We start from the raw sequence: 27,045 nt of genomic DNA, 5'->3' as shown, positions 1-27,045 counted from the left end.
TTCTTAAAAGTTCTACTTCACACTAATAAAGACTCCAGCAAATATTTTTATAAATGGGATGCCCCCAGATATATTATGGTTAGTTCAGAAAATGACAAATGTGCCTTGATATGAAGCTTGTTGGGTTATAAAGTATTAAGTTATGTGCTTAGTATTCTTTAAAGAAAGTATCTAATTAATACCATTACCTTTATTAACCAATAGCAATTTCCAAAACACACTCCTACTACTCCAGTGTTTCTTTATTTGATAATGCTCTGCTTGGTTAAATTTCATCTTAAAAACCGTAATAACTCCAATTAAAACATTCTGAGAGTTAATTTTCACTTTAGAAATAAGAGATATTTCTTATCTCTTCACAAGAGATTTAATTTTGATATAATTACTAATTAACTGACCAAAGAGCATATGAAACAACATTTATCAGCAATCAGATTATTTATTAAACTTTTCCTTTATCTTAAAGAACACAACTCTCCTATCAAATGTAAACTTTATTTTGATATAACATCACAGAATGACTTTGGAAACCTTTCCTAAAGTTAAAACTTTATTTTTTAATCAAAAGGAGAAAATTACTTTTTAGAGTTTTATTGAAAATTTGAAGCAGAAAATGAAAAATAAAAAGTCTACACAATTTCATTGTTGTATACTTTAAGGACTAAAATCTTTGTATAAAAGCTTTTCTGCTATATTTATATTTATACTCCAACAAGTCATACTTTCATTTCAATTCTTTTTTAAAAGGTGTAGCAATTTCAATTTAAATACTTACAAAGAACTATAAAACTCTTATTTAACTCTAGAAAGGATGAAACCCTTTCATTACACAACTTAAAATGTAAGGTTTACTAAATCAATACTCAAGTCATTTTAATATTAACATAATGTCTTCATCAACTTTTTCATTTTAGTATCATAAAGTGAGCCTTCTGATATTCTATAAACAATATGTTTATATAATAGAAGTTTAGACTAAAATTCAATGTAAACAATAACAAGTGAAATTGGAAGGAAACATAAAGGTCTTAAATAGGAAGAAAAATCTCCAAAGTTGAGAGCAGCAAGAGCACCTTCCCAGTTTAGTTTCAACGTGTGCACAATCTTCTGTTCATCCACATGTTGCCAGGACCCTGAAAATGACTGGAAAAAAAAAAAGAAAACAAAACTATAATCACAATTTTCTGTCACCTTCAAGGAAAAATAGGAAAAAACCCTTTTCACAACATCACATAAATCAATCAGATAATAATTTAGAGTGATAAAACTCTAAATTTTTAGTGTGAGTTAAAAGTTAACTACATTCCTGTTTTCTTAGGTTCACATATAGACATAAAGAAAAGAAACTCACATATAGACAAAGTAGTAGGCAGTGGGGATTAGTCTAAAGTAAAATTTTATCCTCGTATAGTTCCCATTTCCTTTGTTTAATCTTCATCAGATTTTCAATTCTTAACTTCACTATTTATTGACTATTGTAAGTGACAGACTTTATTTTCTTGGGTTCCAAAATCACTGCAGATGGTGACTGCAGCCATGAAATTAAAAGACGTTTGGTCCTTGGAAGAAAAACTATGACAAACCTAGACAGAATATTAAAAAGCAGAGACATTACTTTGCTGACAAAGGTCCATCTAGTCAAAGGTATGGTTTTTCCAGTGGTCATGTATGGATGTGAGACTTGGACTATAAAGAAAGCTGAGCATAAAGACTCTTGAGAGTCTCTTGGACTGCAAGGAGATCTAACCAGTCAATCCTAAAGGAAATCAGTCCTGAATATTCATTGGAAAGACTGATGCTGAAGCTGAAGCTCCAATACTTTGGCCACCTGATGCAAAGAACTGACTCACTGGAAAAGAACCTGATGCTGGCAAAGATTGAAGGCAGGAGGAGAAAGGGACAACAGAGGATGAGATGGTTGGATGGCATCACTGACTCAATGGATGTGAGTTTGAGCAAGCTCTGGGAGTTGGTGATGGACAGGGAAGCCTGGCGTGCTGCAGTCCATGGGGTTGCAAAGAGTCAGACATGACTGAGCGACTGAAGTATTGTAAAATTCTTTTTTCATAAAAAGTAATACATACTGAAAATATAAACAATGTATAAACAGTAAAGAATATGCTACCCAGCTTTGGAAAACAGTTCAGCAGTTCCTCAAAAAATTAAACATATGGCCTTTCAATTCTACTCCTCTATATTGTATACTGAAGATAAATAAAAACATATCTCTACACAAAAATTTATACAAGAAAGTACATATAGCAGCATTATTCACAACAGCTAACAAGTGGAAGCAACTCAAATGTCTATCAACTGATGAACAGATAAAGTGTGGTATATCCATATAATGGAATATTAATAGTTGTTGTTTAGTTGCTAAGTCGTGTCTGACTCTTTTGCAACCCCATGGACTGTAGCCCACCAGGCTTCTCTGTCCATGGGATTTCCCAGGCAAGAATACTGGAGTGGGTTGCCATTTCCTTCTCTAGGGGATCTTTCTGACCCAGGGATCACACCCATGTCTCCCATGTCTCCTGCACAGCAGGTGGTTTCTTTGCCACTGAGCCACCAGGGAAGCCCCAGTGGAAGAGTGCTGCTGCTGCTGCTAAGTGGCCTCAGTCGTGTCCGACTCTGTGCGACCCCATAGAGGGCAGCCCACCAGGCTCCCCCGTCCCTGGGATCCTCCAGGCAAGAACACTGGAGTGGGTTGCCATTTCCTTCTCCAATGCATGAATATGAAAAGTGAAAGTGAAGTCGGTCAGTTGTGTCCGACTCTTCGTGACCCCATGGACTGCAGCCTACCAGGCTCCTCCATCCATGGGATTTTCCAGGCAAGAGTACTGGAGTGGGGTGCCATTGCCTTCTCTGAACAGAACAGTATCCAACCATAAAAAGGAATACTGTCACATGCTATAACACAGATAAACCTTAAAAACATTATGCTAAGTGAAAGAAGCCAGACACAAACGCCACATGTTGCATGATTCCACTTATCAATACCTGAAATGTCCAAAACTGACAAGGCAAGTGACAAACAGCAGGTTAGAGATTGCCCGGGAACACGGGGCAGAGGAGATATCAGAGTTGGAGGATTTGGGCCTGACTATCAATGTATATGGGCTTTATTTCTAGGGTGATGAAAATGTTCTGGATTTGTTCATGGTGATGGTTGTACAAACTTGTGAATATAATCAAAGCTGGTGAATTCTTCACTTTAAAAAGTGAGTTTTATGGTATGTGAATTATATCTCAATAAAAATTAAGAATAAGTTTTCTCCTACCCTAGACATCCAGTCTCATTCCTCAAACACTCTTAACAATTTCTTTATAACTTTTCAGAAATTTTAAAAGCATATAATTAGTATATAAATATGTGGGATTATCCCTCCTTTTTTTTCTCAAACACACAAGGCAACATTTTACTCCCCTTCTCCCCTTTTACTTTCACTCCACCACAGATCGTTCAAGGTGAACCCCTGTAGACATACTCCACTCTTCTTAAAGATGCACTCCAAGCATGAACGAACTGGTTCATAGGCACCAGCCCTCTACTGAGAAACATTTGGCTTGTTTCCAGCCTACAGCTATTTCAAATAATGCTACAATGAACATTTCTTTTAAACAGATCTTTACATATCTGTAAGCTAAATCTAAGATGTGAAATTACAAAGTCAAAGAATGTGTGCATTTTTAATTCTGATTTTGTCAAACTATCCTCCAAAAAGGTTGCACAAATTTACTTTGCTCAGTGGTAAGTGAAATGTCTTAGTGTTGTAAATTACATTTTTGACCTCTGCCAAGGTGATAGATGAAAAATAGTATCTTACATTTCTAATTTTAGGTGAAAGTTAGCATCTTTATAAGTATCTTTCTGTGAACTACCTACTTATGTCCTTTGTGTTTTTCTATTGTGAGTCTTTAAAGATACTTTCAAATAGCAAAATAAGCTAATTTCTATTAGAAAAAAATACTATGTATTTGGATTAAACAACTTCCAGTAAATGTGTCTGTATCTATGTCCTCTTCTATTGAATCTGCAGGTTTCCTAGAGTTTAGTATTCAAACCTTCATTTGGATTAATTCTAGTTATTTATTAATGCACAATTAACAAAGACTAGCTAAATTAAATGACTAGTATGTGGGTTTACAGGACAGAGGTGAAATGTGTTAGAAAGAGTAAACCTTAAAGCCATATACAGGGAAGTACCGAACAGCTTTGGACTGTGCCAGGCAAGAGACAAAAAGACAAATTTGGCTATTCTATTTGCTGATAACGCTATAGGTTCTGTATGAATATTCTGGTTGGTCTTCTCAGTATAAAATGTCATAAATATGGGCATTTAAAATTCTGTATATGCTGGTGGGAGCAGTGGAAAAAAATAGCAATGGTTGGTAACGTAACAGTCTGTGTGGTTTTTTTTTGGGGGGGGGCACACATAAGATTTCCTCCAAATAATTTACGTGGTCGCCATTGTAAATACCCACCAGTGTTTCGATGAGGAAGCCTTATCCTGCTGCTTGTTTGGAGCCTGCTGCAGGAGGCACAAGGCTGTCCAGCTGCTGACGGTGTCCTGTATTAATCAACCACTCATAAAACTTGTTTTCCACAAGTACCTGAAACTGCTTCCTTTGATCCCTAAAACGGCAAAAACAATGCACTCCCATTAATTTTATACCAAGTGGTTATAAAATGCTTTAATCAGATAAATTTTAAATTATTTCTAGTTATTCATTTGTTCTCTCTGAATGACTGCTTTGTTCAGTGCTACATACTACATCACCACTACCACCACCAAAAAAAAAAAAAATTGGTCAAATACAATTCTTTGTAAAAACTTGTCAGTCATTATATATTTTGTTCTACTGTGATTATTCACTCAACAGATATTTACTGAGGACCAGTGATGCTGGGTAGTGTTCTGACTGATAAGACGTGTAAAGGAAAGAGAAATGGCCTCTGTCCAGGCAGCTCTGCACCACAAGACGCCAGAGGGAGTGGTTCCCATTGTGATCTATGTAGTCCGTAGCTCCTTGTGAACTGCATATTCTAGTAGGGAATATAGGTAATAAATAACGTGTGTGTGTGTGTGTATGAACTTAAGTAGTTAGAAAAACAGAGCAGAGTAGGGAAATTGAGAGTATTGGGAATGCTAATTTAGAAAGGAGGGATAGGAGACACCTAAGATCACACTTAGGCAGAAATCTGAATGAAGTGGTGGATTAAGCAAAATAAATATCTGGAGAAGAACATTCCAGGCAGAGGGCACAAAAACTGCAAAGGCTCAAAAGTGAAAGAATATTTAACACGTTCAGGATAAGCAAGAGAAGAGACGCTCCTGACAGCCAGGAGTTGGCTTAGCACCTAGGCTTAGCTAGGCCTAGCTGTAGTCTGGATCTGGCCTGGCTGTGGTGCTCTTCCGTTAAATATAAATAATCCCACAGCACACCAATAGCAGACAAGATCATTGTGGGATGATGCTAGATCAACACAAAAACAAAACCACTCCAAAATCATATCTCAGGTCTGGGTGAAAAACAAAAACATTTTGTGATCCAAACCACAAAAATGACTGAGCATTACCCTTTCCTGGCTAATGAGTGACTGCTGTTTCTTTACAATTACATTTTTATCCCTTTTATTCCTTTCTTTAATATAAAAGTTGTTATAATACCAAATCACAGAATCACCCTCACTTCCAGATTGCATCCAACTCACAACAAGACCCTCCCTCAAATCATCTATCACACCCAAAATGCAATGATCAGTTCTTTTAAACATGCTTTTATGGAGATGTAACTAATTATCTCCCTCCTTGCAATAAGTAATGATATCCAACTTTATTCTACAGATACATTCCTGGTGGAGTATGGCTGGATGGCAATGAGTAAGTAAGATCATAGTATGGTGGGAGGACAGTGAATAAGGAAAAGAATGGGAGAAAAATGAGGCAGAAAGGGCCTGGTAGGTACCACGAAGGTTTTATATTGCATTTTATTTCAAGTATGACGGGGACTCATGACAGGGACCACAGTAAGGAAATTATATAACCTAATCACTTTAAAAGGATGATGTTGGGAGTTTCCTTTCAAACTAGCAAACAATTCCTGTCTTTCCATGTTCCCAAGGTGAAATTGTGTGCTTTTCCTTGTTTCTAGTGTTATCAAGGATCTTACCACTTGAAGACACTATAACTCACAGTTAACATGTATTAAGTGCCTTACTACATTCCAGATTCTGCACATGTGTATAAGCTTTCTGTACGTGTGGGAAGATCTAGGCATCTAAATACCAGCAGCATCCAAACAACAGCATTGCTTTAAAAGAATGTTTTTCCAATGATCCACTTTTATATCGCATCATTATAATGATTATATTACATATGATAATAGTTCATAGAAAACAGTAGAGACACTAAGAACCTAGGTTCTGGAACCAGGCTGACCAGATGCAAATCCTGACTCCCGTGTGACTTTGGGTAAATTACTTAAATTTCTCTGTTCCTTAATTTCCTCATCCATGATAAGGAATTGTTCAGTTCAGCTCAGTCACTCAGTCGTGTCTGACTCTTTGCAACCCCATGAACCAGGCCTCCCTGTCCATCACCAACTCCCAGAGTTTACCCAAACTCATGTCCATTGAGTTGGTGATGCCATCTAACCATCTCATCTTCTGTCGTTCCCTTCTCCTGCCTTCAATCTTTCCCAGTATCAGGGTCTTTTCACACGAGTCAGCTCTTCACATCAGGTGGCCAAAATATTGGAGTTTCAGCTTCAGCATCAGTCCTTCCAATGAACACCCAGGACTGATTTCCTTTAGGATGGACTGGTTGGATCTCCTTGCAGTCCAAGGGACTCTCAAAGAGTCTTCTCCAACACCACAGTTCAAAAGCATCAATTCTTCTACGCTCAGCTTTCTTTATAGTCCAACTCTCACATCCACACATGACTACTGGAAAAACCATAGCCTTGACTAGATGGACCTTTGTTGACAAAGTAATATCTCTGCTTTTTAATATGCTGTCTAGGTTGGTCATAACTTTCCTTCCAAGGAGTAAGCGTCTTTTAATTTCATGGCTGCAATCACCATCTTCAGTGATTTGGGAGCCCCCCAAAAAAGTCAGCCACTGTTTCCACTGTTTCCCCATCTATTTGCCATGAAGTGATGGGACCAGATGCCATGATCTTAGTTTTCTGAATGTTGAGCTTTAAGCCAACTTTTTCACTCTCCTCTCTCACTTTCATCAAGAGGCTCTTTAATTCTTCTTCTCCTTCTGCCATAAGGGTGGTGTCATCTGCATATCTGAGGTTATTGATATTTCTCCTGGCAGTCTTGATTCCAGTTTGTGCTTCATCCAGCCCAGCGTTTCTCATGATGTACTCTGCATATAAGTTAAATAAGTAGGGTGACAATATACAGCCTTGACGTTAGGAAGAAAAAATGAGTTAATACATAGAAGGTGCTTAGAACAACAGTACAGGGCACATAGTAAGTGCTCAGTACGTCTTACTTACTTTTATGGTCATAGCATTGTTTTGCTAAGCTGAACATGACTGATCCGTATTATTAATATCCTGGTGGCTCAATCCATGAGATACAAACCAAGTAGTTTGGAGGAGAATAGATACATGTATATGTATGACTAAGTCCCTTTGCTGTCCATCTGAAACTATCACAACAGTGTTAATTTGCTATACCTCAATACAAAACAAAAAGGGTTTTAATTAAAGAATCTAAATGCAAGTGTGTAAGTATATCTTATATACTTCCTTCCTTAATCCATATGCCACAAAAATGCATCCAGAAAATTAGATGGCTGGATCGAGTCTTTTTTCAACAGTTTCTCTTAAAATGAAGTTAATTCTAACAGGTCATGTCTCAGATATTGAGTAAACAATCTCACCTAGAAGATATGTCTTTCAAACTCATCACTAAGCAGGGTGCCTTACACTCACACTACTACACATGGTACAGGACACACCACTACAGTGTCTTATACCTGCATCATTACTGTAAGTTATCTTTATTAATGAACCTTTATACCAATCTTATCAGGTAGAAAATACACTATATATATGTGATATAGCCAAGCGATAGATCAGATGACACCTTCAGTGTCACACAGTAAGTGGCATGGTCTGTACTAATTCCTGAGTCAGAGTACTTTCCACTACAATACAGACACAGCTGTCCAAAGAACAACACTAATTTTAACATCCAATAAAATCAAGAGGGCTAATTAAAATAGGCACTCCTACTTACACATCAAATCACAGCTCTGGATCATGAGAAATAGAAACATTTTTAGAATGGCTGCTATTTTCCAAGATAATGATAATCAGGAAAAATAATAACAAACAAAAAACTAATACCAAGCAAATGGAATCCAATTATTAAAGTAAGAGTTTTTCTAAGTCTTAAGGATCAAGACATTATTAGGATATAGGACATTTCATGTAAACAGCCTCCAAAAGAACTTGATACCCTCTTCTTAAACTAACTCCAGCTCCCAAATGGACATTGTTGTAGGAGAAGCACCCCTTCATCCTGTGGTACTATAATGTTTCTTAGTTATCTTTCCTAACATCTCTAACAAAATTAAATACCAAAATATTGTACAGACAATAATTACTTAATTATTAAATAATTACTTAATAATTATTCTGAGCACCCACTACTTTTTAAGTTGTACATGCTATTCTGTCCAGAAGAAAAGTGATCAAAGGTGTCTAAACTGGAGTCCAATTTTTGAAGTCATCTTTGTCTTTTTTAGAAAATCTTGTACCAAGTTCAGCCTCCTGTCAAAGTATTTCTGGTTTCCACACCCTTTATCTCCACTCTAGTCCAGTTTTTTAGTCTAGAATACTGTAATATCACCCTGACTTCCCTCTTTCAGATCTAATCAAAGGATCTTCATATGTGCCAATCACATTTCTTTATCTGCCATACCATCTAATAAGGTGGTTTGCACATTATAGGCATTCTATAAATGTTCCTGAATAAATGAAATAGATTTCTGAACTTCATTCCATTGTTAAAACCTTTTTATGCCTTCTATTATTTAATTCCACATAAATCTAACTCTTATTGACTGATACGCAAGATTCTACATAATCTGGCTTGATCTACTCATACAAGTTTAAATATCATTATCCACACCCTGAATCTTGTTTAAGCAACTGATTTCCAGGACACCTTAAGTCTGCTTCTGTTTCCACATCTGTTCCTCTGGTGCTGTTTCAAGTATTCTGCCTAACCCTCAATTCCTATCCAAACTCTGCTCATTTTTCAATGTCCAACACAAATTCTTTTTCCTCCATCAATCTTCTCCAACTACCCACACTCATGTTTTCTGAATCTTTATATATGCTTTATATATAGCGTGTCCCTGGCTTAGAGTTTAAAGACAAGTACCCTTGAAATAAAATTTTGTGGTGGACATAATAAACCATAAGCATCTATTATATCAAGCATGTTATTAAAAACAAGATACTTCAGTACCTACAAAGTAAGAAAAAAACAATTTCAGAATAAAAGACAGTATTCTAAGTTGACTAAATTTAGCACTACTTAAAAACACTGTACTTATTTTTCACATTTTACTATGAATTAGGAACTTTGACAAAAACTGGCACTAGTCCATGGACCAGCATTAGGAATCGACTTCTCGGAAGTCTATCTGTAGAGTAGAGCAGCCAGGACCTGTATTTTTAACAAGCTCTTTAGATGATCCTGACACACAACCATTTGAGAACCACCAATATAGTGCAGAGGAGAAAATTAAAAACTAAAAGTAATCCATTTATGATTGACCTTATATATGGTCCTTCATTTAAGTCTTATTATCTGCCAGTTAAACTGAAGCTTCTTAAAAGGAGAGAGTCTATTTGGGAAGGTCATGTACATACTGCTATATTTAAAATGGATAACTAACAAAAACCTATTGTATAGCACATGGAACTCTGCTCAGTGTTATGTGGCAGCCTGGGTAGGAGGGAATTTTAGGGGAAAATGGATACATGGATTATGTATGGCTGAGTCCCTTCACTGTTCCCCTGGAACTATCACAACATTGTTAACTGGCTATACCCCAATACAAAGTGGTTTTTTGTGTATAAAAAAAATAAAATTTACTATGCCAAAAAAAAAAGGAGGGAGTCTAATACTTGAGTATCCACTTGCTCCCATCCCCCAACCAAACAGTACCTGGAATACTGACCTTAACAAAAGACACACTTTGTCTATTTTGTTTGTTTAGCACAATTATAAACATGTGCAGATTAATTTGGGGGGCTTCCCAGATGGCGCAGTCATAAAGAATCTACTTGCCAATGCAGGAGACGCAGGTTTGGGGATTGGGAAGATCCCCTGGAGTAGGAAAAGGCAACCCACTCCAGTAGTCTTGCCTGGAGAATTCCATGGACAGAGGAGCCTGGCGGGCTTCAGTCTATGGGGTCACAAAAGAGCCAAACACGACTGAGAGACTGAGGATGCATGCAGATTAATTTGCTTTCCCGTGGAGTTTTACATAAGACAAGTTACTACTTACTTCTAGAAAATACTCACTTTGTTAAACGAGCTTCCTTCACAGTTTTCTGCCAGACCTGTATCTTTTTTTCCCTTTGGCTCAGTGCTTTCTGATATGCAGATGGAAGACCCCCAGGTATCTCTGTTGTGTCCCCTTCCATTTCAAATGGAATAATAAACACATAGAATTCACATGGTGGTAGGAGTCGGAAGACACTTGGGCTGCTGTTCTCTCTGCACACAATCATGGGATTATCCCAATAGTTAGGCACTGTAGCAAGGCCGGTCCTAGCCATGTGGTCCTCCAGCATTGGGTAATGGGTATGAAAAGGGGCAAAAGTTACTCTCTGGTTCCCAGAGAGAATAAGGGGGCGTGTAGGTGTCAGAATGTGAAAGACGCAACCTGTCGTTGATGAGATGGACAGACGATGGCAAACAGCAATGACTTTAACGTTGTCACAGCTGTGGAGGTGAAGAGCAGTCTGTACAGGGCCCAGGACAAAGGTGCTATTTCTGCACTTCTCAATTGTCACGGATCTGAAAAATGAGGTAAATTCCTTTGAATAAGATTAAAAAACGTTTGGCTACAATATTACTCTGTGATGACAAATAAAAGGACCCCATTCTAAAGAAGATGTAACAACGTCAGGACACCATGAAGACTGCTTACCGTAAGGGGGAGAGCAGATATATAAAAGACTCGTTGCAACGATGGATCTTTACATGTGCCCCCACCAGAGTATCTGAGCTCTTGGCCAACGTCTGCTTGTAAACCTGGCTCATCACCACCATGCGGTGCATCCTTGGGGCCATGTGAGTATCACAGGCAATCTTCGCTCTCTTGGTTGTCCCTTCAACTATTTAAGAAAAATACATAAAGATAGTTTCAAAGGAAACCCATCATCCAAATGAGCTCATACATATCTACATGTCCATATGTCTAAAATTAGATACATAACAGGTTTAAAAAGTGTTAGATCTGAGTGTCAGGTAAAGAGCTGTATGCTATACTACTCTCTGTGCTTTTCTGTATGTTGCCAAATTTTAAATTGTCTTTTTAAAAAAAGGTTAAATCTACAATCCATTCAAGATTGCCTATAGATCTAAGATTTTTTTCATGTCTACTCTTCAAGTTAAGTAATGTGCCTAAGGCCATATGGCTAGTAAGTGGTAGAGTTGACGCGATTCAAGTATCTTCCCCAACTCACCTTAATTTATCATCCCAACTCTGAAATATTCTTTTTAAATTGCCATAATACAAATTCTGAACTCCTCCCAAGTTACTTACCACATCATTCCATGCATTCTATTTAGGTTCATGTCTTTACTCCCGGGATCATTACTGAGAGTACATCTTCCTCTCAGACATGGTGCCTTGCACAAACTCACACTCAAAAACTCTGTGCAGGCTGCCCTCCTAACACAGTCTCCCCATGACGTCATTGCTTTCTCAGACTGTACTTCCCTGCAAGCCACCAGGACCACTCTTGTAAAGAAAACTGCCAAATGTGGAGAGGTCACGCAGTACGCTATTCTTCTTTTAAAACAATTCTTGTTTTCTTTTATTAGAAAACTAATATACGGCTACTGCAGAAAACTTTTAAATACTATAAGTAAAACAAGATAAAAATTATTTGTAATCCTACTATCTAACACATTTTGTAATCCTAAGAGGTCAGATGTCCTTTTTCCTCCTAGTACTTAACCTAACAATGTTTAAAAACTTACTTGCACTTATATTTCTTTTATCAACATCAATAATTATATAGTATCTCCTGTTTATAGGAGCCATACATACCTGAGAGTCTGACCTCATGCTAGAGCAATAACTTGGTTGCATATAAAATACTTGGATCATTGTAGATGTTGCTCAACTGTTTTCTGAATTTTAGCATTACAAAAATTTGATACAAAAGTGATTTTTTTTTTTTTTACATTTGCATGGAAACTATTTTCTCTTTATCTCTGAAACTCAAAGATTTTGGAAGTATATTCTAGTCTTTTCCCATTAATTTTGCCTGGCATTTGCCTTAGTGCAGCACCTATTTCTGAGGCTCTCTTCTCTTAAAACTTATACCTGGGCTCCAAGAAGTCATACAGTACCTGAACCTATCCCGTTAGCCATCACTGGACGATCAGAAGTAGATACCTTTGCAACCAAAGCCAAATTCTCTCTACTATAAATTTACATTTCTAATTCAGAAATAGCTAGTCTGTCTGTGTCTGTATAGCTAAAAGAACTTCATTTTTGCAACAACTCTATGAGGGTATAACTGTGGAATAGCCAATTTCTGCTAAATGGCACAGAAAATGGGAAAGCTTCAAACAAATCAGCATGAGAGTGAGAGGGAAAACGAGCCAGAAAAGACAAAAGTAAAGCAAAGAAAGAACTAACTGAAGTTGGAGTTTCTGTTAGCTGCAACCAAAGCAAGTTGGACTAATGAGTCAACTGAGATTGTTGCTGCCTTGAGAAAAAGTCATTTACAAAAGAGATGTTCCCTTTTTTCCCTTTTATTGTAGCAATATTCTTGAGGTCTTCCACAAAAGATGTGTGATCACTAATACACCAGAAAATACTAGGTTCCATAACCTGTCATTCAATTTAATATAGATTAAGATATTAATAAATACCTTGGTGAGCCCAAGCCAATTTCTTTCCAGACTTGAGGCAAGCAGATGTACCAAATGGATTCCCAGTCAAGCAGGTCCTTAACCAGGCTTCCAGCTTGTAGAAAGAAAAAGTCTTAGAGGCCTTTGAGAAGCCCGTTTCCGCATGCAGTGGATGCCACAGTGCAAGTTCATAGAGCGGATATATCTTCCTAGCTCCACTCACTGTACCTTCGATAAGAAAGCTGAGCGCCACAACAGCTTCCCGAGAGACTAGACTACTGTGGGTTGAATGAAATGATGCAGTAAGTTGCTCTGGGTCTAAAAGCAGCTCAAGGAGATCTGACAGATGATCACAGACAAAAGCCTGATGACTGTAATCATTCCAGTTCTAAAAAATATCAAAAGAAAGCACTCTTAACAGAACAACGAGATTCAGTGAGATCTGAAACTTTCATATTTTAATTGTTTTATGTTTATACTTTGCCTCATCCCCCCAAAAGCATTTAAGGTGACTATACAAAACTTACAAAGATTTTCTGTGCATGTGATAGGTATAAAGAGATTCTATCCTACCTAAGATAATCCAAAAGTAACACTAGTAGCTAAGCTTCAGTGTGTGCCAAGCACTGTTAAAGAAACTTTATCATTATTTAGTCCTAGCAACAGTCTTAAATTAGATGCCATTACCAGGCCCATTTCACAGATGAAGAAATGGAGATACAAAAAGAAATTTGCCCAAGGTCACACAGCTAGTAAATATTCTAAAAGTTTACATCAAACATTTCATGAAGCACTAGGTTTTTTAAATTTACCTTCTCAAATCACAGAATTTCAAAATCTGATGAAAAAAGGCAACTGATCTTACAGTAGTCAGATTTAAAAGAAGTTATTACTTTGGGAATAAGCTTTGAGTTGGTAGACATTCTAATAACTTGGCTCATTCATTTGACATATTTTTTTGAATACCTCTTATGTGATATGACCAGTGTTATGTGATGAATTATACAAACTGAGTAAGACATGGTTCCTGTCCTCAAGGAATTCAGCATCTGTGTAGTGAAATGACAACATAAACTAAAACACAATGAGATAAGACCTATAGCAGAGATCTGAAAGATGTTCTATGGGCAGGAGAGGAACAAGAATGTCATTTGGGGAAAACAAATCTTAGTGTAGTGCTGTTTGAATAGATTCTTGATTGACATTGGTAGTTTTGCAAACAGATCAGGAAAAAAGGCATTCTAGCCCTAGTAAACTGCATCCAAAGGCCCATAGGAGTAAAATTACATGCTATGTTGAGAGAAAATTCTGGGTGGGGTGTAGGGAGCATGCTGGGAAGTGGCAGAGGAAGGTAAAATGGTAGGTAGCGTCCATTCAGCAAAAGCCTTGCATGAAATACTAAGGTCTCTGGGCTTCATTGTGTGTGCCAGAGATTTTCAAACTATTTTGTAAACAGCTATACCATTTTCTCTTTTGAATAAACTCTCTTTTGGATGCCAGGGAACACTTCAAAGCAGAGCTGCCCACAACCTCACCTGCTCTTCCCCCTTCTTGCTGCATCTCCCTCCCCCATAGTAAGCAGCCTGGAGAGGACTCCAAGAGTACAAGGGTGAAGACAACAATGACAGTGAGAATTCACTGGTGGAGTTCTGACAGGAGATGGATACAACTCATCTGTATTTAGGAAACTCCAGTGTAGTAGGTGGGCTATAGATTAAAGGCAGGATGATCAAGTAGGATCTAATACCAGAAATAAAATTAAAAAAAAAAAAAAAAAAAAGACACTAGGACCTATATAAGAAGAAGAAGAAAGACAAATTTTTAAAGTTATTTTGGAATCAGAATCAATAAGGCTTGACAACTAAGTAGGTAAGGGTGGTGATAAAGAGAGCATGGATGGCTGGCTGGTAGTAACTTTCACTGGCACAGGGAATACAAGTTAATTTAAGTGAAGGGAGATTTACTGCAGGGACACATAGTCATCTCCCAAATGGAAGTACAGAGAGGCCTCATCAGAACTGGAACCGGAAAGCCAGTTTGAACCTCTTTCTCTCCCAGGACGCTCTGCATATCTGTTCCATTCTCTTCTTTTTCTCTGATTCCCTCAGAGTTTAATCCATCATAACTCCAGGTCACTCACAAATGTGCTAGCTGTGCTGGTCTCAATGCCACATGAGCTACCAGCTCAAATACCCATCACCAATTGGTAATTTCTTCAACCCCTTGGGGTATTGTTTGGGCCATGGTCACCATTTCAAACCAGACCACTTTCAAATTCATGCCAAGGAATGGGTTACTCTAGTCAAGTGTCCATCCCTGATCCAGTCAGTTGCTGGGAGATGCCATACACAAATTAAAGTCACCATATACTGGTGCTTACTGTGCAACAAGTCATGTGCTGTATATTACTGAATTCTCACAGCCACTCAGAAATAGGCATTATCATCCCCAAGCAGAGAAAAGAAGCGAAGCAAGAGAAGTTAACTGACTTGCCTACAATCATGTGAAATCGAATTCATCAACATTTGCAAAAATGTGAACACTAATTAAGAGTCAAGTGAATGATTTGCCAGAAAATTATCTAAGTGATTTTTGTGTCATTGAAGGAACTGAAATCACTTCTCTATGTTGATTAGGACTACACATGTTGATTTTGTTTTATAAATAGGAAAAAAATCAAAACAAAACAAGCCAGCAAATCTCTGGCTTATATAAGTTATTCAAAGTAATTTTTAATGAAGGCAATATATCTCCCTCGAAAACTGTCCCTGTCAGAGAAAGAGACCATAATTTAAACAGTACCTTATTATGACAACTGGATTTTTCAGTCAGGTCAGGAGACTGAGCTCTGTGTCTGGGACTAGGCCACTCCTCCCCAATCAAAGATGTCCTCAGGGAGACCTTGTTTAACTGCTGTATATGTAAGAAGAGCAGAAACTGCAGGGTGTCCACGGAAAGCTGTCCAAGAAGAAAATAAATGATGAACCCATGTCCTAAAATGACATCAACCACTAGTCTACAACTAAGTAGGTATAGTAAAAGAAGTCACAACAGTGTTCTGACCCTAAAAGGGCAAATAAAACATGTTTCTAGCATTGGATGCAGGTGTCTCTGGCACCCAGATGGAGTGTCTAAAACTAAACTGGAGTCACTTATCTTCTCAGAAAGCTATGTAGCATCTATGGCCACTGATATTCTCTCCCAAAAGTCATGAAGCCCATTCTTTTTAGAAGTATATTATTTCAGAAGTTTAAAATTATATTTAATAAACCTTGGTAATTTGAATTAAAAAGTAGAAAGAAAGGAAGGAAATTTAATCAAGACACAGAAGTTAAACATAATCATAAACTAATCAAGAAAGTTTAGGATATCAGGGTAACATCTGAAATTGTATGTAATTTTTTGGTGTATGGTATTCTGTGGAGGAGTAGGCCTCAGGTTTTCATCAAATTCTTTAAAAAGTGCTTGATTAAAAAAAAAACTACTACTGGCCTGACAAATGTTTCTAAATCATTTATTTGAAGAAGGTATGGTTTGAAGCTCATGATTATCCTCATACACCCATTCCCATACACATACAATGGAGGCAAAAAAGTGAAGTAACACCTCTGGGACTACAGCTATATTCACCCTGATTGCCAACACAGCTCAAAATCATGAAGCCTAAGGAACTTAAAAATATGGGTTCTCAGAACCACCTAAACCTAGCTATTCAGATCAGCAGTCAACATGGAACCTCATGAATCTATGTATTTTTTTTTTAGGTTTTTTTCTTAACTAAAGTTACTTTCTTAACTGAACCTTTTGAGGTAACTGTAGTTTCACATGCAGCTGCAAGAACAAAGATCTGATGTACTCTTTACTCAATTTCCCATCTTGCAAAACTATTGTGCCATAGTATTGACAGGGTATTGACATGGATGCAGTCAGGGTAAAGAACACTTCCATCCACACACAGATCCTCATGTTGCCCTTTTATAGCCACACCGACTTCCTACCTTCCCTCACCCCTTCTTCAGCCCCTGGCCACTTTTCTGTTCTCTGTTTCCATAATTTTGTCATTTCAAGAATGTTACATAAACAGAATCACAGTATGTCATCTTTTGGGACTGACTTTTTTCACTCAACATAACTTCCCGATTTTATACATATTAGTACTTCCGTTTAATAATTATGTGTTATACTGTCATTACTTCTCCATGTACCCGCCTCTCCATGAGACTATGAGATCTCTTTTTCATTTTTATGTTCCTAATAACTAGCACACATAGTAAGCACTCAAAAAACACTGGGGCTTCTTGAAGGTTTTATTCATCTCTGTATCCACAGCACTCACTACTGCACATAGTAGGCACTCAATAAATGTTTAAGGGCTGATGCTGAAGCTCTGACACCTTGGCCAATTGATGCCAAGAGCGGACTCCTGGAAAAGACCCTGATGCTGGGAAAGATTGAGGGCAGGAGGAGAAGGGGGCAACAGAGGATGAGATGGTTGGATGGCACCACTGATGCAATGGACGTGAACCTGGGCAAACTCTGAGAGAGAGCAAAGGAGAGGGAAGCCTGGAGTGCTGAAGTTCATGGGGTCACAAACAGTTGAACATGATTTAGCGACTGAACAACAACTAATTATAATGCCCTTCTCCTCCTGGTTGCTTGCCAAACTTTTTTTCAATTTCCAAAACCTTGTTTAGATATTATTTCATGTGGTAGAGTCTCACTAGGTGCTAATTAAATACCTTTCCCTCCTTGAGCACACAATCAGATGGCATTTCCCAGCCTCCTTTGAAACTGGATATGGCATAACTGGGTTACAATCAATGGAATATGGGTGGATTTACACATAATACTTTCAAGCCTCCCAAAGAATAGACGTGAAGGACTCAGGCCCTAGTGGGCATGGCCGTAGCAAACTGTATTTTATTTGCAATTTTCACTTCCTCATCTTCCAAGGGGCTTACATGGCTCTACCTATGGCCACAGGATTTCCCTACTTCCTATGAGGCAGATTCCCTCCCATCTTAATAATATCAGGCATGGACACATGACAAGGCTTTAGCCAGTGGAACAAAAGTAGCTGCCATTTATGTCACATCTGAGCAAAAGTTTTAAGAGGTGTCAAAACTTTTCTCCTATTCTTTTGCTCTTCCCTTCTATCATAAGACAGGCATGACCTTCACAGAAGCTGTTCCTTCAGCCTGAGTCCCCAAATGGGCAGAAACAGAGCCAGAGCCTGGAAAAGAGCTTTCACTAAGGTGCAAACTAAAAGTCAAATAAGCAAGAAATAAACTCCAGTTACTGTAAGCCACTGGAATTTCATTTTTGTTTGTTTTTAACTGCAGCAAAGCAGACTAGTACAATAGTGGCTCTAAAAGACAGAAGATGCCTAGATCCCTGAGTCATTGCTTAGACAACAGCAGCCTAGAGACTCATCCAACCAGACGCCTTATGTTGGACTGCCGCATGAATAAGAAATAAAATGTTATTGCACTAAGCCACTGAAATGCTGGACTCACTTGTTACTGTAATAAGCTTACTCTGATTAATATACTTTCCCTGTGAAATCTTTCCTCATCACCAGAATTAACTATTCTCTTCTCTATTCTGTTTCTGTACTCTATGCATACTTTTCCTGTACGTTCCATTCTATTAAATAGTACTTTTTAAACTGAAGTATAGTTGATTTACAATATTGTGTTAAATTTCATGTGTACAGCAAAGTGATTCGGTTACACACACACACAACACACACAATTTGATTCTTTTCCATTAGTGTATTATGAGATATTGAATATAGTTCCCTATGCCATATAGCAGATCCTTGTTGTTTATCTATTTTATATATGGTAGTGTGCATCTGTTAACCCCATACTCCTAATTTATCTCCCCACTTCACAAGTTTGTTCTCTATGGCTATGAGTCTGTTTCAGTTTTGCAAATAAGTTCATTTGTACTATTTTCTATATCCACATAGAAGTGGTATCATATTTGTTTTTCTCTGTCTTACTTCATTTAGTATGATAATCTCTAGGATCATCCATGTTGTTGCAAATGGCATGATTGCATTCTTTTCTATGATAAGTAATTAACATATGTGTCTTCCTTATCCATTCATCTGTTGACAGACACTTAGGTTGCCTCCAAGTGTTAGCAAATGTAAACATGCTGCCATGAACACTGGGGTACTTGCCGCTTTTCAAATTAGAGTTTTCTTTGGATATAGGTCCAAGAGTGGGATTGCTGGATCATATGGTAGCTTTATTTTTATTTTAAGGAACCTCCATACTGTTTTCCATAGTGGCTGTACCAATTTACATTCCCGTCAACAGTTTGCAAGGTAGTCTTTTCTCCACACCCTCCCCAGCATTTGTTATTTGTAGATTTTTTGATGATAGCCATTCTGAATGGTGTGAGGTAATACCTCAGAGTGGTTTTTATTAAACAATTTTTATTAGAGTATAGTTGATTTGGGCTTCGCTAGTGGCTCAGATGGAAAAGAACCTGCCTGCAATGCTGGAGACCCAGATTTGATGCCTATGTTGGGAAAATCCCCTGGAGAAGGGAATGGCAACCCACTCCAGTATTCTTGCCTGGAGAATCCCATGCACAGAGGAGCCTGGTGGGCTACAGCCGATGGGGTCACAAAGAGTTGGACATGACTGAGTGACTAATACAATAACAGTTGATTTACAAGGTCTGTTAGTTTGAGGTGCACAGCAAAGTGAATCAGTTACACATATATCCACTCTTTTTTAGATTCTTTTCCCATATAGGTCATTTCAGAGTACTGAGTAGAATTCAATGTGGTTTTTGATTTGTACTTCTCTAATAATTAACATCGTTGGTCATCTGCATGTCTTCTTTGAAGAAATGTTTATTAAATAGCACCTTTTACACATACCAGCTCCCCCTACTAGTCTATGAGCTCCATGAGGGCAGAGCTGCTAGTCTAATTATCTTTGACTCCCAGCACACAGCAAATGCACACTTAAAAGCAGGCAGGTGCTCTTACCGTAACAGTCAACAGATCGTAAGCACTCACACACCTCAATACTAGTTTTAATGTCAATGAAAATATTTCCCTCTTCCAATTACAGGGTTTCTATATCATTATCACTTTGAAAGTAGATGAGTATGGATTGCTAAGTAAGGACTAATTCACTAAATACTGCCAAACTGGAAATGCTAAAACTTAAATGGTGCTTTGGGATCACATGGTCATTAAAATCTAAACATGTATAATATCATATATGAAACGAATCGCCAGTCCAGATTCAATGCACGATACTGGATGCTTGGGGCTGGTGCACTGGGACAACCCAGAGGGATGGTACAGGGAGGGAGAAGGGAGGGGGGTTCAGGATGGGGAACACGTGTATACCTGTGGCGGATTCATGTTGATGTATGGCAAAACCTATACAATATTGTAAAGTAATTAACCTCCAATTAAAATAAATATATTAAAAAAATAAATACAAAAAAATAAAGTTGACCATCATTAAAATATTAATAAAATCTAAAACTTGCACACTCTACAGCTAGTACAAAAATTTTAAATAGTTTATTTCCCAAAGTAACTAAACACACACACATATAAATTGATACCTGATTTCTTTGCTTTTCGACTTCATCCTCAGACATGCAGTTGGACAGAATCTCAGACCATTCCAGGCGCTCCTCTGGTGTCTTCATTGCAAGACTATCAAACATTTCAAAGTAAAGCCATGCCAGATCCTTAGCCAACTGCAGCTTCCCACATGCAATGTGCCTCCATGTAGACCAAGACAGGCGTGGGTAACCTCCCTCTATGGTCCGTGTTCGCACGTACGTGGATATCTTCCTGAGATAGTGAAGACTGAACTTGGACGGAGGGGGAATCTGCAAGGCACCCACTATGAAGGGTTCTGCTTTCACCCAGAGGAGAACTCCGGACTGATCCATATTATCTCTAAGGACATCTGCGTGAAAAGGCTTCTTTGCATACCTAGGAAACAAAGTTTCTTTACAAACTAATTTGAAACAATACTCATTTACACATTTTCTTGTAAGGTGACCTTTCCCTTAACTGTTTTTAAACGTACTGCTGCTGCTGCTGCTAAGTCACTTCAGTCGTGTCCGACTCTGTGCGACCCCATAGACGGCAGCCCACCAGGCTCCCCCGTCCCTGGGATTCTCCAGACAAGAACACTGAGTGGGTTGCCATTTCCTTCTCTAATGCATGAAAGTGAAAAATGAAAGTGAAGTCGCTCAGTAGTGTCCAACTCTTAGCGACCCCATGGACTGCGGCCCACCAGGCTCCTCCGTTCATGGGATTTTCCAGGCAAGAGTGCTGGAGTGGGGTGCCATTGCCTTCTCCGTTTACATGTGCTAGTTTCCTGTACTAGATTCAGTTTAAAAAGTGAATCCAGTTCATCAAACAAAAACAAAATAGATCTTTTGGTCAGATCTCATCATAATCTATTTGAGCAAGAAAAAAATGTGATAAAACCATCTGACTTGTTGAAAGTGGTTGTTCTAGGAAGTGTATAAATGCATGAGGTATGAGATAGATGCCTGCTCAGGGTAAAGAAAAGAAGAAATGGAAAAAAAGAGCCATCCTATCACCAGAAATCTTGCTCTACCCTGAGGGCAAACACTAATCAAAATAAGGGGAATAAAATTTCAAAGTCCAATCACTTACATATAGAGGATGAGATTGATTAAAGATTTGGATGTGTTAGTTGCCCATATGAGTGCAACATCAAGCACTAGCAGAGGTGGCAGACAAGAACGCCCATGTAAACACAAACCGAAAAAACTGATCAAGGAAATTAAAGCATCTTTATTTTCTGTAACAGTGAACCTGCTCTGGCATATTCTATTGTCCTTAGTTCAGGAGCAATATTTTTAGATTTTGTTTGTTCATTGCTTGTTGTTAACAACAATATACCATTTTAATGGAATATTTATTAAATATCTAAAAATGGAAGGGGAGGAAAGTATCCACAGGCCTACCACCAAAGGGAAACTGGTTAATATTTTACTGTACTTCCTTTTCTACACAGGTTTTTGAATGTTCATAGTTGTGATAATACTGTATATTCTGCATTGTATAGTACAATTCTGTATTATTTTAAAAGCTGAAAAAAGATACTCCAGTTTATTCATCTGTTCTATTTTCAGACACCTTGTAAATTTATATTTTTTCACAAAAACAAGACAGACAAAATAGTGATCATTGTTGAAGCTGGATGATGGGCATGTGGGGGTTCACTTACCTATTCTACTTTTATATATGTGAAATTTTTCCACAATAAAAAGTTTAATGTTTTCACTTTTATAAATAATGCTGTAATTACCACCTTTCTGCATATATTCCGGCTTGTGATTAATTCCCAGAGAAAATTTTCAAATGTGCATTTGTGAAATGAAGTAATTGACATTTCACAAGTTCCCGCCATACATCCACTGCTTTCCAAAATGATTATATAAAATTTTCCATCAGTTGACCAACCAATGGTTTTCATTGAGCACGCCTCAGCATTAACTTCACTTTAAAAACCTTCATTTTATGACTGGATGAAAAAAAGTTTTACTGCTATTTTTGTTTGGCACTTGATTCTAAGAAAGCTGTGCTTCTTTGGGGAATTCTCTGTTCAAAAAATAACGGACATAAATTACGTGCTTATTATGTGCTAGGCAGCATTCTAAGTATTTCATGCTTTTCACCTTCTTTCATCCTTACAATCACCTAGAGATACATATATTATCCCCATTTTCAGATGAGAAAACTGGGGCTTAGAAAAGTTAAGTGAGTTACTTACCTAGAGTCACATACTTGAGTTGGCAGAGAAACCTGGATTAGAATTCAAGTCAATCTGACTTCAGAACTGAGCTACTTACACACATATATATTAATACTTTAGGAACCCAGTTTTAGGAGAATCTGGAAAGTGGGAGTGAGTCTAGAAGAGAATTACCAGAATGAGTGGTCTTAAATGGAGGGCCACGTAAGGGCCAAGTGAAGAATCATGGAAGCATGAACCTCAGAAAGGGTGTGAAAGGGTGGATGACAGCTATCTTCGAATTTTCTGAGTAAAATCAGACGATGCAGGTTCTGTGAGGAAGATCTTGGTCCGCTCCAGTATAGTCCACCTGTCTCTAAAGCGAGCAATCAAAAGCCCACTGGAGACGAACCCTCTATTCTAACCACGAAACTCGGGACGGCTAAATTCATAAACATAAACGAAAGCTCCTTTCCGCTTCAAAAGCTTCCCTGGGATCCTGGTTTTTTAGGAGGGGAGACCAGCGTGAGGCCCAAGGCCGTCCTCCCGAGGCTTCGCCGCCACCTCATCCGCGGTCCGGGGTAGGACGCGGTCCAGGTTAGGAGGCGGGATGTGCAGCCCGAGAGCGCCCAGATCAGACTTCGGGAACAGAGAAGCCCCAGCTAACAGGGTCTGTAGAGGACCCAAGACCTGGCGAGCGCAAAGGCTGCCTTCCCAGCCGGAGCCCGAAGCAAGATGGTCCCTCTCCTCCCTCCCTGGCGCGGGCCCGCGAGCGGTTACCTGCAAAGGCAACGGGCCGTTCCACCGGACCTCTCTGGGTGCGGCCGTGCCTTGCGCGCCAGACCGGCCCAGCTCTCGTCGCCCACCTTCTGCGCAAGCGCGAGGCCTCGCACCACCGAGACCCGGCGCACGACATTGCTAGAGCGGACCAGTACTTCTTATTCGATCTGCGAAACACTTGGCTGGCGCCAAGAGTCCTTGATGCTGGAACCTGGAACCAGACCTGGCTGCTTTCTGGAGTCGCGCTTTTCTACTCAGGGTAGTAGGAAGTTTTCTATTGCTCCACAGAGCTGTGGTCAGCAACTAGCTGCTGGTAAGGTCAGCACGCTTTCATCAGTAATAATAATGAAAGTGACAGTTTACTTTTATAGAATACTATGAACTCGGCACTGATTAAAGCACCTTAACTTATCTCAGTCTTCCTAAGAGCACTCTAAGTACACTTGTTTTACAGATGAAGAAACTAGGGCTTAGAGAGGTGAAAGTAACACAGCGACCGAGCAAAGATACAAACCCAGGCTATCTGAAGCAAGAGCGACCAGGGTGAGCTCCTTAACTGTTAGCTTTTCCTCCATGTTACTGCCTTTAAGAAGTTTTTTTGGATTTCACCTAGTATAAGAACATCACTTCTTTCTCTAAACTTTCATTTTATGATTTTTGGCCATTTTCTGCTTTCTTAGTTCGTTTATGGCCTCTAGGTGTGGGAGATACAAAGGTAAATAAGACCATAAAATGCAATTTAGCTCCTCTTGCATGTGGCCTCTCTCCCTTAGTAGGCATCTTCCTGAAAGCAGTAACCTGGTCTCCCTCTTAGCTCTGCACTGTGTCTGGCACAATGTTAGCCACTTGAATTACAGTAGTGAACAAAACATAAAGCCCTTGCTTTCTTGGAGTGTATATTTTGATAGGGAGAACAAATAATACATTAGGAAAAAATATAATAATTTCATATGTAAGTGCTACGAAATTTGGGGAAAGGGGTGTATGCCAAATCTGAGCTGAGGCCCGAAGAATAAGAAGCCAGCACATGAAGATCACAGTGGAAGCGACTTTTACGCCATGGCAGACTCTGTGCTAAGCTGCTGCCTTAAACAGCTGTTAAGAGAACAGTCCAGATTCATGCTCTCATGAAACTGGCATTCCAGTATGTGTGACTGTTGGGGCAGGGATGAAAATAATAAAATAAAACAGGGCAGTGTAAGAACAGAGATTCAATAGTTGCTAATTTTGGTTGCTCGGTCAAGGAAGTCTTCTATAAAGTGGTGAATTTAAGCTGTTATCTGAGTTTAAAAAGGAGTCACCCCTGTTAGGATCTGAGGGAAGAGTGTTTCAGGCAGAAACCAAGTTGAATAAAGGCCCTAACCAGGAATGAGCTTGATGTAGTCAAAAAAGATAAAGGAAACTGTTTTGCTGGAAAACGTGGTAAGGAGTATACTAGGTGAAGGTACAGATCATATATATTTTTTGTTTTTTCCCAGCTTTATTGAAAAATAATGTTTCTTACTGGCCACATGTGGCTATAGAGCACTTGAAACTTGGCTAGTGGCACACTGGAATGATGCTGAGAGTCAGGGCACATTCATTAATACATGCCTCCCCATGTCCTGCTTCCTAATTCTGACTTCTGCCTGCTGCCTGCCGTGATCACTTGATCACCAAAGCTGCATTGCCAATCATGGTTCAAATATTTATCTGTGAGGTTTGCTTTTTCTATTTAAGTTCCCATAAATTTTTATTTCATTATATTTATTCTGCAGATGATCATGGCAGTCTATATTCTAGACTGAGAGATTTTATTTTTGATTATCATCTTAATCTGACTTTATACACATTCCTTATTTTTTGAGATGTAACAGTACAAACTTTTAGGATTGTAAAGGAAGAGACTCTCGCCTTTGGGATGTTACTAGATTTTAGAACTAAGATATTTTCTAGGATTAACATTATTCTGAAAATTTGGGTGACTGCTTCACTTTCTTTCTGTCACCCATTCTCTTCCTGAGGATGAGATAGTTGGATGGTATCATCAATTGAATGGACATGAGTTTGAGCAAACTACTGGAGATAGTGAAGGACAGGAAAGCCTGGTCTGCTGCTGTCCATGGGGTTGCAAAGAGTCAGATACAGACATGACTGAGCAACTGAACAAATCTATTTCTTTATATTATCAATGTTTTAACATTGACTCAGCTAGGCCAGTATTCCTCTTTAAACTTTTTAGGCACTAGTTACCCATTTAGAGAATAATTAGACAGATGGTTTATTTAAAGTTGTATATTTGTCTTTTGCTGCCTATTAATATTTTTAATGTGTATGATACCCAAGTGATATATATAATTGATATATTTTAAATCTCTTTAGACGTTTCTTATGGGGCTTCCCTGGTGACTCAGTGGTAAAGAATCCACCTGCCAATGCAGGAGACATGGGTTTTAATCTCTGGGTCAGGAAGATCCCCTGGAGAAGGAAATAGCAACCCACTCCAGTATTCTTGCCTGGAGAATCCCATGGACAGAGGAGCCTGGCAGGCTACAGTCCATGGGGGTGACAAAGAGTTGGACACGACTTAGTGGCTAAACAATGAAACATTATTATATTATCTAACAGCTAGTATAAAGGCTGGGGATCTTATTGTAAGTGCAATGGAAAGTCATTCGAGGCTTTTAAGCAGAGAAATTATATGATCTGACATGTGTGTAAAAAATCATGGCAGGGAAAAGGGTCGGGGTGAGAAAGAGATCCTAAGATATTAGGAGTGGAGGCAGGGAGACCAGTTAGGAAGCCCTTGCCTGGTGGGAGATGATGTGATTTGGCCAAGAGGTGATGGAGATATATAATAGTGGACAGATTCAAGAAATGGTTTAAAGGTAAAGATTCGGATAGGGGACACAGGAGAGAAATCAAGGAAGATACCTGAAGCTTTGCAGTGAACAACTAGGTGGTGATTTACTGAAATGAGCAAAGGGGCGGGTGGAAGGGGTCAGAGGGTCGTTTCTTTCTTTTTTTTTTTTTTTTGGTTCTCTTAAGTGTAATAATATTTATTATTCTTTGCGTGCTTACTATGTGCCAGACGCTGCGCTAGACGGCTTACAGATTAAAATTTCACAATACTATCAGTAAATGCTGTGCCTCAGTTTTGTAGAAAAGAAGCTTAGACTCAGACTAGGGACAAGGCGCATGTTCTCACCGCTAGAAGTGGTGGAAGCTGAATTCGAACCTGAGTCTGTCTGCTTCCACGGACATCAGGCCTCTTCTTTGCGAAACCAAGACAGTTTTCTCCTGAGTTTTGTTAGGAGAAGGCAAAACATGACCTAAGCGTCGCGTCCGTTGTACCGTTGACTTTCAGTCATTGTCCCCGCCCATCTC

The 27,045-nt window shown here is 38.7% G+C and overlaps 1 protein-coding gene across 4 annotated transcripts; it reads right to left on the bottom strand.

Moving 5' to 3' along the window:
- Nucleotides 1-1,003: 1,003 nt before the first annotated feature.
- TBCCD1 (TBCC domain containing 1) lies at nt 1,004-27,005 on the bottom strand. 4 transcript variants are annotated; one of them, XM_070371931.1, is made up of 8 exons: nt 26,867-27,005; nt 20,741-21,119; nt 15,938-16,093; nt 13,157-13,523; nt 11,196-11,382; nt 10,565-11,062; nt 4,486-4,636; nt 1,004-1,143 (listed from the first exon to the last, which is right to left on the bottom strand). In XM_070371931.1, exons 2-7 carry the CDS (start codon nt 21,074-21,076, stop codon nt 4,507-4,509), a joined length of 1,674 nt encoding a protein of 557 aa, XP_070228032.1. In that variant the 5' UTR covers nt 21,077-21,119; nt 26,867-27,005; the 3' UTR covers nt 1,004-1,143; nt 4,486-4,506. The 4 variants fall into 4 exon arrangements, with proteins under 4 accessions (XP_070228032.1, XP_014338806.2, XP_070228040.1 ...); XM_014483320.2 differs by lacking the exon at nt 26,867-27,005 and adding an exon at nt 23,680-23,791; XM_070371939.1 differs by lacking the exon at nt 26,867-27,005 and adding an exon at nt 22,939-23,610.
- Between the last annotated feature and the right edge of the window lie 40 nt (nt 27,006-27,045).

The sequence above is a fragment of the Bos mutus genome, chromosome 1, assembly GCF_027580195.1.
Source record: "Bos mutus isolate GX-2022 chromosome 1, NWIPB_WYAK_1.1, whole genome shotgun sequence".
NCBI lineage: Eukaryota > Metazoa > Chordata > Mammalia > Artiodactyla > Bovidae > Bos > Bos mutus.
Note: the sequence above shows the minus strand (reverse complement) of the source record. Positions and strands in the feature narration are given on the sequence as shown.